Source organism: Hippocampus bargibanti, linkage group LG14 (genome assembly GCF_051943395.1).
Source record: "Hippocampus bargibanti isolate YZ-2025 linkage group LG14, ASM5194339v1, whole genome shotgun sequence".
NCBI lineage: Eukaryota > Metazoa > Chordata > Actinopteri > Syngnathiformes > Syngnathidae > Hippocampus > Hippocampus bargibanti.
Genome location: NC_142747.1, coordinates 6,267,087 through 6,283,029, shown reverse-complemented (window position 1 = coordinate 6,283,029; position 15,943 = coordinate 6,267,087). Strand labels below are relative to the sequence as shown.

Sequence of the window (15,943 nt, the reverse complement as noted above, 5' to 3'; positions counted from 1 at the left end):
ACTCTCAGGATTGCTGCCAGAGCGCTGCTTTTCGAACACGCCATCACCCAGCGGCCCGCCACCTTCGGGAGGTAACTGGCATACACTTCCAAAGATGTCAAATACAAATTGGGGTTCTTTTTTTTCAGTCAGGTTCTCGAATTGTGAAAATAGGTTAGTCATTGACATCATTCCACCCATTTCTTTTCCGAAAGTTCATAATTGCCCATACTAGTTGTTGACACAATAGAGCTCCTACAAACCACATTTCTAAAAACTTTTAACATTATTTCAAACTTTACCCTCAATTACCCTTAATTAAAAAAATACATTAATTAATTACAGTGATACCTTGGCTTCTGAACTTAATTGGTTCCCAGACAGTGTGTAAGGCGAAAAGTGTGTATCCCAAAAATTAAATGAGAATAATCTGTTCCCAGGTCCCCATAAAACGTAATTTTCTACTTTCTAATTTTCTACACCTTAAAACTATACAAAATATACCTTATTTTATTTTATTTTATAATACATGTGCTATGGTATTATAATTAAAGAAATAAACTGTAGTGTATAATAAAGTCGTTTTATTTACCTTTGTGATGGTCGTTGATTGCTTGATGGAATGGAGTGGCTGGTTTCATCAGCATTAAACACTTGATGAGGAACGTAACCGTCTTCTTTCACCATCTTGAGGAATGATCCCTTGTAGGTGCTTTCTTTGTGATAATTTTATCTGATTCCTCATCAATTGAACTATCAAAGTTGAAACTCTCTCACTATTGTCTGCCGGTCTTTTTCATGTTTAAACTACCTACCCTCACTGCTGCATTCTTGACCAATCACGTGGCTTTAACCGATGACTGGGGGCGGGGAATAGAAGACAAAAACAGTCGGCTGCCATTTTGTTGTTCGAAGAATGGGCTCGTTCGCGAACGACACATCACTCATTGAGGCAGCTCTGTGTACAAAAAAAAGTTCGTATGCCAAGGTAATATTTTCATAAATGTAAAGTTCGTAAACCGAAAAGTTCGTAAGCCAAGGGGTTCGTAAACTGAGGTATCACTGTAATTTGGGAAATAAAATGATAACAATTACTGGAACAGATGTTTAAAGATGTCAGCTTGGGCTTTGGGTGCCATCTTCTGGTATTTTACAAAGCGTAATAATTCTAATTCATCAAAAGTTAAATTCACTTTTCAAATACACGGATGACAAAATTAATGACTGTTCTTGACTGGTGAATTTATATGCAATCAGTTTTTGTGCTTTTTTGGGAAATGCCCCCAATAGGCCACTAGAGGCTATTGGAAAGAAAATTCTCCAGCGAAAGACTCAAAAGGCATTTTGTAACATGTTCTTCTGACAGGGACGCTCAAGCCGTCTACTCCTGCGAAGCGGAGCACAGCCACGAGCTCAGCTTCCCCCAGGGGGCGCATTTCTCAAATGGTGAGCTCTACTAGGAAACAAAATGAACTCAGCTTGTCTATCAAGGCGACATTGCGCACGTTTTCTTCACATACTGTTTTGTTTGTTTGTTTGTATTTGAAAAACGATGTTCTGGTAAACATCTGTTTTTTTTTTCGAAGGTCTTAACCACAGTTGAGTTTATTTCTTTCTCTTTCTCTCTTTCTAAAAGTATAACTTAAGTATAGTCAGTATTTGACGGACGATTATTATTTATAATTACTTGACAATCCAAAAAGGCTAGTTGCTTCTCTATAGCTAACCAATTGTAAATTATAAAAGAGGACAGAGCAAGTCTTTCGGAAGGCTATGCACACTGACCAATACTTACTTTTCGATTCTAACCACCCTTTACAACACAAACTAGGAGTTATCAGAACCCTCCAGTCGAAGGTCGAGAAAAGGAGTCAAAACATATCAGGAGAGCACTCACAATGTGTGGGTACCCTCAGTGGTCATTTAACAAATGTCAGAAAGAAAGAATAGGGAATTAAACCAAAAATTCTGAAGATACAAAAAGGAGAGGAGTAGCAGTATACCTTACATTGCAGGAGTTTCTGAAAAACTACAGAGTACTTTGGCAACACAAAATTCCCACTTATTTCAAACCGATAAACACTTTAAGGCAAAAATTAGTGCATCCAAAAGATAGGCTGCCAAATGAAAAACAAAGTAATGTAGTTTATTCAATACATTGTAATAATGAAAATTGTAAAGCACAATACATTGGGGAGACTAAACAAATTCTCAAAAAAAGACTTTATCAACATCGCAGGGATAATACTAGTGGGCCTCAATCGGCAGTACATATGCACCTAAAAGCTAGCAACCACTCATTTGATGACAATGAGGTTAAAATCTTAGAGAAAGAACATAGATAGTTTGAAAGGGGAGTACAAAAAGCAATTTTCATAAATCAGCCAAATCCTTCATTAAACCGATATGGTGGGGTGAGGTTCAATTTGGATCGTTCGTACAACAGCCTGCGTAGGCAACATAGGATTAGTAATGCTGATGCGGTGATACCGGAGCAAGTGGGGCAACTAGGCCAGTCGTTAGTCAGGACAATAGGAACAATCAGTGGAGCCGCAGGGAGTAGTCCTCTGCTCCCCCCTATAGAGCCTAAACTACCAGCAAAAATTTTGTTTGCTGACGAAGTTTCTTGGATAAGCGAAACGTCCGACACCTTCAAAGAAATACAGATGACGGCTGAAGAAACCCTTTCATCGATGGACCACTCCTGTACGACTGAGAGCTCACAAAGACGAAAAGTATTTATGACTGTGACATTCGTGAAGCTATAGCTATAACTATACAAAGTCAGAATTCTGACTTTCATCTCAAAATTCTAACTTTAGAGTGACTCAATTCTCCGAATTTTGAGAAAAAGGGTCAGAATCTTGCCAACCTTGTTTTTTTTTTTCTTCAGTGGCCCCAATCCTCTTCCATAGTCTTTGTACTTCATGACTTGCTCCCCTCCAGTTGCTGCTTATCTGCTTTGCTGTGGCTCATTGGAACCCATTTGGCTTCATCCTGGCTTTTAGTGTGAGCACTGCTAAAATCCAAACAGCGCCTTTTTTTCCCCTCTGGTTTTATTGCCTTTCCCTGACGATCCCGTTTGGCCCGCTAACAGCAGGGAGGCAGGTCACAGTAACCTAGTGATGGAAGGCACCCGGGCTCGCTAACCCAACCCCCCACTATGTCTCTCTGGTCCAGCAAAGCCTGCTGACAGATACAAAAAAAGGACAACACTACTCGCCATTTAGCAAAAGGCTTTTCATGGCTTCGCATGAGTAAACCGAAAGCACTTTATCATTTTTTTATTTGCTCTGATCAAGTTCCACAATGAACTAATGTTGACAGTCCGCTCCTTGGGATTTACTGTACTTTTGGTCCTATTTGTCAAAACAATCATTATGGTTCGGCAATTGTGTGTGAGCATCAACCCCGTTTGTGTCTCTCATCCAAAATCTAAGAGACCACCGCACCTGAAGAAAAACAACTAATCGAGCGATAGGATGTGACTTGCAAGGTGCCACTTAACTCATTCACTGCCAGACGATGTGAAAAAATGAGTTGACTCCAATGCCAGGGTTTTTGTCATTTTCACTCAAATTGCAAGACCCACCGAAAATTGAGTTTTGGGCCTACATAAACATTCAATATAGTGTAATAAACCTTAGACTCTCTTCCTTCATCAGAATGAAATACAGTAAAGTCTCGTTATATCGATATCGGATATATCGATAGTCCCGGTTATATCGATACTATTTCTATGCACGCACGGAGAAAATTACATGCAAACAGGGTCGGATATATCGATAGTCCCGGTTATATCGATATTTTTTCGGACTCCCTTGAATATCGATATAACGAGACTTTACTGTAGTTAATTCTAAAGTTTTATGGGTCTGGAGTTATCTGAGCTTGAAATGAGGCTGGCTGTACAAAATACAGTACAATGCGTACATATTGATTTATATAGTGCTTTAACAACAGCTGAAGCTGAAACATGGAGAAAAGGTAAATGCTTCCCACTCGTGGAAGGGAAAAACATTGCCAGAGCTCTGACCAGTGCTTTATCGGCACACACACAGCCCCGCCCACAAGAAAAAATAAAACCCGAACAAATTCCGGAATGGCGCTCCACGTCACAATAAATTCGGGAATGGCAGCGAATGAGTTAATTGGTTCCACCGCTTAACCCTTGGAGGGCGAGATTGGGGCTTTTTAACGCAGGCCTGTTGTCAAAATAGGTTGCCAGTGATTGTAAATTTCAAGGGATGTTGTAGCGTTTCAAAAACTCTTCACATGCATTTGTACTTATCTTTTTCATCTGTGTTTTTGTCTGTGGCAGTGCATCCGTCAGTCGAACCAGGATGGCTACAAGCGACATACCAGGGAAAAACGGGTTTAATCCCTGAAAACTACGTCATCTATCTTTAATTTTTTTTCTTTTTATCCCCCCCATCCATCGATGGTAACACCAGTTTCATCCAGCTGTTTGGATGGGGGCTACAATATGACAAATACCTCTTTCTTTCCTTTTTTATATGTACAAAACTTGCTCCAATGTGCTTTTAATCAGACCGAGACATCGTTTAACTTTTGCGACGTGGTTTTTTTTTAAGACTTCCAATGACACACGAGAACCACTTGACTGGTTTTATTATCCTGGAATATGATCTTTAGCAGTCTGTGATGTTTTTCCCCATGTTTAAAAACAGAGATCAGCAAAAGAACTAATCATTTGCCAAGTTAGCAAAATTGACTGCCTTGCTCAGGCCTGCACACAATGACGGAAAATACTGTGTTATTATTATCATTATTATATTTTTTTTCACCAGCCTTGTTTTATATATTATATATTGTTTTATATATGCTTTATATATTTTTATATATACTTGTTGGCATCCCCCACACCCTTAATTTTATTATTGTTTTCTAAAACTATGTGAGCACTTAGGGGAAAAAAAACAACCACTGCAAGGGCGGAGGGGCTGAGAGTGTATTTCGGGAATGTCAGGTGGCCTTGGCCGCTTTTGAGCGACGTGGGAAGATTGAGGAGAAAACTCCCTAAAAGTGAGGGTTTGCGCATGCGTGTTGCAGAAATTAGAATCGTGTCTCGCATTGTGTAACATTTCCACGTGGAGGAGGTTGTTTCCTCGGCGAACAACTACTGTGTGTCTCCAAATAAACAAAATGATTTATTAAGGATGACATTTTTTTTTTATTATTCTCCCTACTTGGCTTATTGTGCGATTACGAGCTTGGAATGTCGGTGGGTAAGTTATTTATTTATTTATGTGTTTATTTATTTTAATGTGATTTATGTCGCATAAATTTGAGCATTTGGGTTGCACCAACCACAAGCGAGTCGGACTGTTAACTCATTCACTGCCAAACGATGTGCAAAAATGTCTCCACTCCAGTGCCAGGGTTTTTGTCATTTTCACTCAAATTGCAGGACCTACAGAATATTGAGTTTTAGGACTACATAAACATTCAATTCAGCATAAGAAACCTTACACTCTCTTCTTTCATCAGAAACAAAGAGTTAATTCTTAATTTATATGGGTCTGGAGTTGTCTGAGCCTGAAATGGGGGCAGCTGTACAAAAGACGAATGCTGCTTTCTCACGGTAGGGAAAAACATTGCCAGAGGTCTGTCCAGCGCTTGATCAGCACCCCGCGCAAGAAAAACCAAAACCCGAACAAATTAGGGAATGGCTTCATGTCATGCTTTTCAATTCCGGAATACATTTGGGAATGGCAGTGAATGAGTTAATGATATGATTAGCTTACCGGTGCACTGCATGTTGCTAATTACAGTAAAGTCTCGTTATATCGATATTCTCGGGAGTCGGAAAAAATATCGATATATCCGATCCTGCGGCATGTAAATTTTCTCCTTGCGTTCATAGAAATAGTATCGTAATAAGCAGTACTATCGATATAACGAGACTTTACTGTATGTCCACAAACAAAACAAATCCAGTTGTATCGATTGAACTGTGAGCATGACCACCCAGATTACTGAGAATCAACATAACAACAAAAAAAAATCTATTTTTCGCAAGCTCATTGTTATTCTTGTTGTGACACTGGCATGTGACTCCTCATGATTCAGACTTACTCCCTGGTGCTTACTACTATCTTTGTGACTGCTTTATTTCCTGTATATGACAGCTGACAATGTAAAGTGCTTTGTTACAGCTTGGGCTGTTGTTAAAGCGCGACATAAATCAATATGTATTGTATTGTACAGGGATACCTTGGCTTACGAATCTAATTGGTTCCCAGACAGTGTAAGGTGAAAAGTGTGTATCCCAAAAATTAATTTCCCATAGGAAACCATAAAAATGAGAATAATCCGTTCCCAGGTCCCCATAAAACATAATTTTCTACTTTCTAATTTTCTAAGCCTCAAAACTACACAGAATATACCTTATTTTATGTATACTAAATGTGCTACAGTATTATGATTAAAGAAATCAACTGTACCGTATAATAAAGTCGTTTTATTTACTTTGGTGATGGTCGATGATGGCTTGATGGAATGGAGTGGCCGGTTTCATGAGCATGAAACACTTGATGAGAAACGTAGCCTTATTCTTTCACCAACTTGAGGAATGATCCCTTGTAGGTGCTTTCTCTGTGATCATTTTACCTAGTTACTCATCAATTGTGTTCTGTTTAGCTGGGTTGATAGCTTTTTGCATCAAGGGTACAGATGGCTTGTGCGGGTTGTTTGTGGAGCCTGATTGATGGGATATTTTAACCATGCACCTTTGAACTATCAAAGTTGAAACTGGTCCAAATTTCACCTTGTTTGATCCATTTTGTCACTCTCACTCTGTTGTCTGCCTGTCTCTTTAATGTTTAAACTACCTCCCCTCACTGCTGCATTCTTGACCAATCAAGTGGCTTTAACCGACGACTGGGGACGGGGAATAGAGGACCAAAACAAGCCAGTGCCATTTTCTTTTAGGAGAATGGGCTCGTTCACGAACGACACATCACTCATTGTGGCAGCTGCCTGTGTATCCCGAAAAATAGTTTGTATGCCAAGGTAAAATTTTCATAAATTTAACGCTTCGCTTTGTAAACCGAGGTATCACTGTATACATACATACACACACACACACACACACACACATATATATATATATATATATATATTTTTTTTTTTATATATAATTTTTTTTTCAACTTTTTGCTGTCATGAACCACTCCAACGACGCAACTGGCCCGATTCGGCCCAGGGGCCTTGATTTTGACAATCGGACCGTCCCGATTTGCGCGCATTCGTGATTCTGCTGGGTTTATGGAACGCGAGTGTGGCGCCTGTATGCCGGTGGCCCCGTTACGGTATTTTATTGGTCATGTGGATGATTTTCTTTCCAGTGTCACTTTATTCATCAAGCGTTTTTGATTGATCCCACACAGAAAAGAGATTAAAAAAAATCAGGAGAGGCACAAGGGGAGGCTTGAAAAGTAACGACAAACAAATCCAGTCTACGTGGTCACTTGGGGTGGAAGAGCAACGGCCTCACCATGCCTGCCAAGACCTTGGGCAGCTGCGAGGCGATCACCTCTGTCATCATCTCGGGAAACTCCACCTTCATGGCCTCTGCTTGGATGAATGTGCTCAGGCAGAACAGGTTGACCTTCTTCACGATCTGTCCAGAAAAAAAAGAAGGAAGGGGATCGAGGAGATGAGGGTGATACTTTTGGATATTTGCAATTGTCAAAAAGAAGCGTGTGAGAGGTTGAAGAATTTTGGGTCGGTGTACTTCATGCATGGCGTCCATGAGTTTGGTCAGGTGGTAGAAACGCTGCGAGCTGGCCACCACGCCTTTCTCCTTCCCGTGGATGGCCTTGGTCAACTCGCGGATGTAATTTTGCCGCATCTCCTCAAAGGCGCCTTGACTTTTCAGACCCTCCAGAGGCACTGAGGGCACAACCGCAAGGACGTTTTGGAACGGACGCATTGAGGGAGCTATCAGGTGTGACGTTTCTCCTTTCCTCCGGCATTCCAAAAATGTGCATGGGAGCACGATTGAACACTCTAAATCACAGATGTTGAGGCAATTTGCTATACGAACACATTTAGCAAATTGCCTTCACAACTGGTGTCGAAGTCAAGGCCCGGGGGCCAAATCCGGCCCGCCACATCATTTTTTTCGGCCCGCGAAAGCAAATGAAACTTTCCACGATGCTTGCTAAAATCCGAGCCAACATTTCTAAATGTAAGTAAACCACAATAACAGTCATTTTTCTTGACTTCAGATTTGAAAAGTAGTTATTAATTAATTTGTTGTGCACTCTATATATATGTAATATTTGTATTCACCCACATTCATAACGGCCCTCGAGAGGAAAACAACTACAATGTGGCCCACAGCAAAAATGACATTGACACCCCTACTCTAAATAGCTAACCAGCTATCTAGTTAGCTACCTATTAGCTATATAGCTGTATACGTGGCTGGCTATCTAGCTAGCTATCTACTAGCTGGCTAGCTAGCTTTCTATCTGTGTATTTAATAGTGACGTTCAGTGTATTCGCTAACTAACTATCTAGCTAGCTAGCTATTAGCTATATAACTATCTAGGTGGCTAGCTATCTAGCTAGCTGTTGGCTATCTATGAACTATACTTGCTGGCTAGCTAGCTTCCTAGCTATTAAATTCCGGGTTGAGTGAACGCTGGCGCATGTGGCTGCCCCTGCTCACCCACAGAAAAACTTACTCTGTGACTGTAAAGTCACCTTGACAGTTTTGAAATAATAAATAAATGTATTATTATTATTATAAATTGTCCCTCGGTGTGATGGTTGTCTGTCTCTATGTGCCTTGCGATTGGCTGGCAACCAGTTCAGGTTTTCCCCCACATACTGCCTGAAGACTGGCGATATAGTCTACAGCACACCCACTGCCATTCCCAAATTTATTCGGAAATTGAAAAGTGTGACAACGTGGAACGCCATTCCTGAATGTGTTCAGGTTTTGTTTTTTCTTGCGGGGGCTGGGGGGGTGCGTTTCAAGATTCGGTCAGACCTCTGGCAATGTTTTTCCCTCCCAATATGGGGCAGCATTTACCTTTTACACAGCCACCCCCATTTCAAGCTCAGATCACTCCAGACCCATAGAATTTTGGAACTAACTTATATTTTCTGAAGAAAGAAGAGAGTCTAAGGTTTCTTCCGCTGCATTGAATGTTTATTTGGATTTGGATTTGGATTTGGATTTGCCTTTAATAGTCTCGCAGTGGAGAAATTTACATTTCACAGCAGCAAAGTTATGTATGTAAGTTATGTAGTCCTAAAACTCAATCTTCTGTGGGCCCTGCAATTTGAGTGAAAATGACAAAAACTGGAGTGGACACATTTGTGCACATCTTCTGATCGTGAATGAGTTAATAATTTTAGTTAGCTACTTTTTATTTTATTACTTTGCTTGTATATGTATTGAACTCTTGTTTGTCACTTCTTTTCAATGTGGTACTAAAAGGTACATAAAGCGCATCTTGTTTCTATTGTTCAAGTCGACACGCGACCTAAAAACACAATGAAATTGAATGAACCCCAAAAAGTGGCGAAAACCCTGGCACTGGAGTGGATACATTTTTGCACATTGTCTGGCAGTGAATGAGTTAAACAAGGGTTTTGGCTGCCGCTTGGGTCACCGGTGCCGCAAAACAGTTTTACCTGTGTTGAGCAAGATGATGGCCTTCATGCACAGAAATTCCTCGCGGGTCACTTGAAGGTTGGCAAACTCCTGCGGGATGAACTGGATGGCGACGCACAGGTCGTATATGGGGGATCTCCTCATTTGTTCCCTGATGAGGAGGGTGGGGTACAGAGTAGAAAAAATAGACATTGGCCATGAGTTAGTTTTTTTTTTTTTTAATAAAGTATGGCAAATGAAATAAATAAATAAAAATTAATAATAACAAATACAAATATAATCCTGCCAAGGTATTTTGTAGGGATAACCAAAAAAAATCTCACAAGCCCCACTTTAATCCGTGAATTTGTATACTGTATTTATTTGTTAGTTTGTTTGCAATGTATTAATTTAATTCTTTTTAGCTACATCCCTAAGCTTTGGACTGAGTGCGCCCCAGTTGGAGATGTAATGAACATCGGGGGAAATGACGTTTTTCCTTTTTGACTTGAATGAAATGAACTGTATTTGTAATGTCATTTTTTTTTCATGAAAACACATTGCATTTATTTCTGCCAAGAAACATCCACGGTTAATGCAATTGAAATATACTGTTTCCGAAACTAAAAGGCTGGTCAAGAACTGAATAGCGGTACATGAAAGAAGTCCAAGATGGCGCCCCAGTAGGCATCCGTCAGCAAGTTCTCACAGCTGTCTTGCTATATTTGTTGCTTTTGTGTTGTCTTTGTGTCACTTTGAGTTGTTGTGTGTCATGTGGCACGGATACGGATTGTTTTTCAGCATTTTAAGCCATGACATTCTTCAAGGAGGAGACACTGCTGAGCGGTTGCGCCTTTTTGGCAGCACAAATATGCCAGCACTGTTTTTGATTTGGGAAGAATGTCGGTGCTATTTGACTGTCATCGCTGGACAGCTATAGGGTGATTGTGCTTTTTTGCACCTTGAATGGGCAGCATCTTCACAGCCCCGCTTTGTTCAGTAGAAAGGTCGGTGCTGTTGGACAGTTTGCGGCTTGATGGATGCACAAGTGGAACTGTCGCGGCTTGGAATTGAAGTGGATTGACATGGGACAGGAGATGTGAGACAGTCTCTTTTCGTCAATGGATGCGACAGCTTAGTGTTTGCTTTCAACATTTAGCATGTAGCATATGTGCACATTTGACCATGACATCCTTGATCCACTGGTGAAACTGATGCTTTGATCCTCTCTTTCATCTAGAACTGCTTCATGTAACAAAGAGGGTGCAGAAAGTGCTTAGGATTGAAGACTGTCTCTGTTTTTTGTGACACATTTTTTTTTATATTTAGTGTTCTTTGTTGTTTTGACTTGTAGATGGCGTCGCGAGAGTGGCTGCCTTACTTTCATCACTTTGCTGCTGTGAAATGTAAATTTCTCCACTGTGATACTAATAAAGGCTAATCCAATCCAAACTTTTTGGATCCCCTAGTGAAAACAAAACTGGGGGAAAAATATGTTGAGTGGTCTTTGTACTTACAAGCTTAGCACAAGGTCAGGTGCAAAATACAAATATTCCCTGGTGACGTTCTGAAAGGAGCGCCAGCCGAGAGAAAACACCATCAGGTTCATCCACGAGTACTGGATGAGAGTCATCTGGTCGGTGATGTGAAGATTGCGGAAGCCTGAGCAAAGGAAATCATATTCTGAAATGCGAATCATGGAAGTGGCGTCAATGTGCACACACATTTTCTCCAATATGTCGTAATACAGTAAAGTCTCGTTATATCGATATCGTTTATATTGATAATACTGCTTATTACGACACTATTTTCATTTCCCGTGCACATTTCTAGTCTTTATGTATAATTAGTTCCGTTTAGTACGATTCGTGGTTTTTACGATAATCCGGTCACTACGGTGCTCTTTTTCATCTCCCGCCGGCCATTTTGCTGTTTATATCGATACACGCCATCGGTCGCCCCATCGGTCGCGCCATTGGTCGACTTGGTCACGTGAGTTTGTTACGTGCCCAGCACCCGTGTAGCAGAGCCATTTTCATTTTCAGACGCTAGCTCGTGTGTAGCAGACGAGATTGAAGTGTTTGTGTTAAAAGGTAAAAATGGGAAGCAGAAGAAGATTGATGACTTTTTGTACATAATACAGTAAGATGTAAGCGTTGCAGTTTCCCTGTTGTGTTATGTACATGCCCACTGTACTGTATATGAATGCAATCGTTTTTTGCAACAATGTTTCTTGTTTTGTCTGCTGAAGCGCGATGATTTTGAAAATTATTAACATTCCATACTGTGTATTAAAGGACAGCCGATGTCACTTTTTATTCAAATGCAAATAAAAATGACTTCACGCCAAGACGTCTTGCATTGCTTGTGAATCCAAACATTGGCTTCAGATTCGGATAATATGCTTTCTTGTTACACATCCAGTTATGAATATGATTCAAATACACTGTAGTTCTGAAGAGAAAAGCATACATGTTTGCAATCGATTAAAAAATTATATGTGCCATTTTGAGGCAACATTCGGGGAACATCTCTCACCCAAAAAAAAGAGGCACAAAATGTAGAGCTCATGGCCAGCTCCGTTTCTTATATGGCGCTTGGATGCCCTCTTTTGGCGGCTTTTGTTAATGCAGTTCGGCGCAGGACGGATATATCGACAGTACGGTTATATCGACATTTTTTCTAACTCCTGAGAATATCGATATAACGAAACTTTACTGTATATAATTTTTTTGTTCCCGGGCGCATCAAGCCGAGACCGGAACGACGCCGACCGCCTCGGTGACGATCCGAAAAAGCTTACCTGGCAAAGACTTGGACCACTTTACGATCCAAAGCAGCTGCTTCTCGCACAGCCTGTTGAGGCTGTTGAGTAGCACGTGGGGGACGTCGGCCTGGGCGCTGTCGTAGCCCGAAAACACCACCTCGGGTTCGATGTTCTCCAGGATGGCGCTGATGTGCTGGGAAAACTGCATTTCCTGGATGCCTGCCACGCCCGCCATGGTGCCCAGGGTCTGGGTGTCGCCCGGCACGGACAAGTGCGACGGGAACATGACGGAGGGCGACAAGCCCAGTGCCTTGAGGGCTCCGAAACGCTTCAGCTTCCTGCCTGCGGAGTTCCACACATCAATTTTTTAATGTTCCGAATGGAGAAGAATCTGGCAAACAAAGTACTACAGATGAAAAGTGAAACAAATAAGCTATAATGTTTTTGTATTGATTTTTTTTTATTTTGAGTGTCTGTTTTCCTATTTTTTGTTTAATACCTGAAAGCACCTTGGCCTACATCAAAAGTGAAAGTATCTTTATATGTGGTGATCTTTTTTCATTGAATTAGTTTCAGTTCTATGATTACATTGTTTGTCTACGTGTGTTGCCGCACAATTATTTGTTTTATTTTTCTTAACATTTGGGTTTCGCTAATGATCCACATCACCTCCCAGCATCATTCCCGCATGGTAACACTTCCGCAGGCGACATGCCGGGCAGTTTTTCCTCCGTATCTTGTCCACGATGCAATCATTCCGCCCGGCGCACAGGTAGCTGTGATGACCTTTCGGACGAGAGGGCACGAGCACAAAACATCATTTCCACAGGTCTTCTTTTCATTTTCAAGTACAAAAGAAGGAGGAGGGAGTGGGGGTTGTTGAAGGGCTTCCAAGCGTTCCGCAAAGAGCTCTGAAGGAGAAAATGAGATAGTGGCAAGGCTGTAAGGACGGAGTGACATGGTTACGATGAGACATGGTGGCTCTCGTGTAACCGCTGGTGTGCGATAACAAGTAAAACAAATCCGAAAAGCTGCAGATAGCGTCGCCGACCACCTCCAACGGTTACCCAAGAAGGTTAGCCGATGCGCTTTTAGGGGGAGAACAGCGTTAATGGACACAAGTGGTTGGTCTAAAACTCCTCCATTGATTTTTTTTTATCAAACATTTTTCTTGCCGCGGCACACATTGTATTGACGGTTTCCTCTTGGGGGGCCGTTATGAATTTAAGGAAGCCATTTTAATGTTTAATCCCCTCCACATACTACATATAGAGGGCACAACTAATTAACGAATAAGTAGTTAAAATATTTGAAGTAAAAAATAATGACTGTTATTGTAATAATAATATAATTCGAAATTTTGATTTCAGACTTGGGCGGCCCGGTAGTCGAGTGGTTAGCACACCGGCCAAAAACATGCATGGCAGGCAGATTGACCACTCCAAATTGTCCCTAGGTGTGAGTGTGAGAGTCACTGTTGTATGTCTTTGTGTGCCCTGCGATTGGCTGGCAACCAATTCAGGGTGTCCCCCGCCTCGTGCCCGAAGACAGCTGAGATAGGCTCCAGCAACCCCCGCGACCCTAATGAGGAATAAGCGGTACGGAAAATGAGATGAGAAATGAGATTTCAGACTTTAGCAAGCATCATACAATTTCACAAGTTTAATTTGCTTTCGCGGGCCAAATAAAATGATGTGGTGGGCCAGATTTGGCCCCAGGTCCTTGACTTTGACACCGGTGCTGTACAGCGTTCTTTGTGACGAGAACATCTACTTGCATGGCATTTAGAACGGCCATTTTGACAATTGGGTGCTGTATCTCGTACTTGCTGTAAGAGGATGATCGCATGAGATACTGTTGTAGTAGTAGTAGTAGTAAGGTTTGGTGTCCCTCTGCTCACAGAAATGCAAAATATTTCGAGCTTCTGTCATCTGGAAAATGATGATGGACAATTCCGCGTGTCCAATGTCCTCACCTTCAACTGCTCTTTTAAAAAACACCTTGCAGCTGCCGCAGGTTAGAACTCCATAATGGCACCCGGAGGCCTCGTCACCACAGATCACACAGGACCTCTGAGGAGTCATACTGTAGGGGCAAGTGGGGAGAGTAATCCCAGTTAAAGTCATTCAAATGTGTTCCATGATTAAAAACGTAATAAACTGTATACACAAATATTGTCATTAATTTTGACAGATATGACAACCATTTTTACCTCCTCACCCCCTCACATTACTTTAATGCAACAATGAGACAGGAAACTGTGATTGACAGTTTGGTCAGCTCGTGTTTTTTTAATTATCAATTACAACCTTTGAAATAGTTTGAGAAGATGAGCAAGTATTTTAAGCCAAAGCTATGTAATTGTTTTCAAAAATTGTTTAAAAAAAATAACTGACCGACTTCAACTTGTTCGGAAGTAAGTGGAGTTGAGTTCACTGTTGCCACACAGTTCAAATATTGTTGTCAAGACAAAGGAATTTGACCACTTGGCAAAATTACAGCTCTAATAAATGGAATCATCCCTCTGAGGATCATGAAATTAATTGTTTTAGTCGTTTTTATTGACGGGAAAAGCCGAAAGGAAAAGAAGAAGAATCATTTTTATTCCCAATACTCTCAATTGTATAAATGGGTTAAATGGTTGATTGCTTTTTGAAACAGATCTGTGGTCATCGCCAAAACTTAAAACCACATATATAGGTTCCGATTTACCCGGCAAAGGCGTTGAAAGGCGTCTGGTTACGCAGGGCCACGGCCTGGCTGTGCATCCCATTGTAACCGAACGGGTCATCGGTCGCCCCGGCCGGCTGGCACCAGAATTGCGCCTCGCCCGGTCCGACGGCGGGCAGCTGCCAGCGGGCCACCTCGCTCTTGTACACGGTGAGGTGAGCCGGCGAGGGCGCGCTGGCGTCCAAGAGGAGCGGGGCGCCCTTGCCAGCGAAGCCTCCGCGGGAGTCGGCCCTCGCCTGGCCCTGCTGGCCCACCTGCTCGGCGGGGTTGGCGTGTCCCAGGAAGTTGGGCGAAGCCTCCTGCGCCGGCCGGGGACCCACCGGTGCAAAGCGCGCGCATTCAGGCTCTCCGAAGCCTAAGTGGGGCTGCTTGCGGCCGCCATGGGAGCAGCCGTCGAGCGTCTCAAAGGCCGGGCACGGCGCCTCCGTGATAACGGACGCTTCTTGCTCGTCCTTGATGAACTTAGACGACATACTCGAGCCGACCTGCGCCACATCGTCATTGACGAAATTCTCCCATTTTAAAAAGTCACTTTCGCGCTCGTATGGAGTCTCCACTTCCCTCTGCGGCCGCCGGTGCTCCTGTTGCGGAGCGTCCAACAGGTTGGCGCAGTCTCTGAACACCGAGCCGTCGCCCTGGCTCCTCGTCACGGCGGCCGCCGAGTAACCATCCACGCCGGGGAGCTTCATGTCGTTGAAGTCGACGATATCACCCACGGATTCCAGCATCCCGCCGTTGACTTTCTCCATCTCGGTGTGCGTGAAAGGGAGACACCCGAGTCCTGTGCGCCTCCCAGGCAGGACGGAGAATGAAGAAGCCGAAGACTCGAGGGA

General features: G+C 42.4%; 2 protein-coding genes across 6 annotated transcripts in view; one reads left to right on the top strand and one right to left on the bottom strand.

Annotated features, from left to right (window-relative positions):
- arhgap42b (Rho GTPase activating protein 42b) overlaps positions 1 to 5,157 on the top strand; it is a 78,272-nt gene extending 73,115 nt beyond the window's left edge. For all 5 annotated transcript variants that reach the window (XM_089013650.1, XM_089013648.1, XM_089013649.1 and 2 more), the window contains 3 exons: positions 9 to 71; positions 1,346 to 1,425; positions 4,301 to 5,157. In XM_089013650.1, coding sequence (XP_088869776.1) covers positions 9 to 71; positions 1,346 to 1,425; positions 4,301 to 4,389 — 232 coding nt within the window. In that variant the 3' untranslated portion in view covers positions 4,390 to 5,157. The remainder of the gene's footprint in view (positions 1 to 8; positions 72 to 1,345; positions 1,426 to 4,300) is intronic.
- A 2,195-nt stretch (positions 5,158 to 7,352) lies between these two features.
- pgr (progesterone receptor) lies at positions 7,353 to 15,883 on the bottom strand. The gene is made up of 8 exons (XM_089012983.1): positions 15,093 to 15,883; positions 14,356 to 14,465; positions 13,050 to 13,166; positions 12,417 to 12,722; positions 11,131 to 11,275; positions 9,655 to 9,785; positions 7,739 to 7,896; positions 7,353 to 7,624 (listed from the first exon to the last, which is right to left on the bottom strand). The coding sequence occupies exons 1-8, from the start codon at positions 15,857 to 15,859 to the stop codon at positions 7,469 to 7,471; spliced, it is 1,890 nt and encodes a 629-aa protein (XP_088869109.1). The 5' UTR covers positions 15,860 to 15,883; the 3' UTR covers positions 7,353 to 7,468.
- Positions 15,884 to 15,943: the final 60 nt, after the last annotated feature.

Bases quoted from the DNA above. Each gene is read 5' to 3' on its own strand.
- pgr (XM_089012983.1), bottom strand. From the start codon at position 15,859: ATGGAGAAAGTCAACGGCGGGATGCTGGAATCCGTGGGTGATATCGTC. The intron at 12,723-13,049 runs GTGATGTGGATC...GGAACTCCGCAG, and splicing joins TGCGGGAATGATGCTGGGAG to GCAGGAAGCTGAAGCGTTTC. The intron at 7,625-7,738 runs GTACACCGACCC...TTTTCTGGACAG, and splicing joins TCATGGACGCCATGCATGAA to ATCGTGAAGAAGGTCAACCT.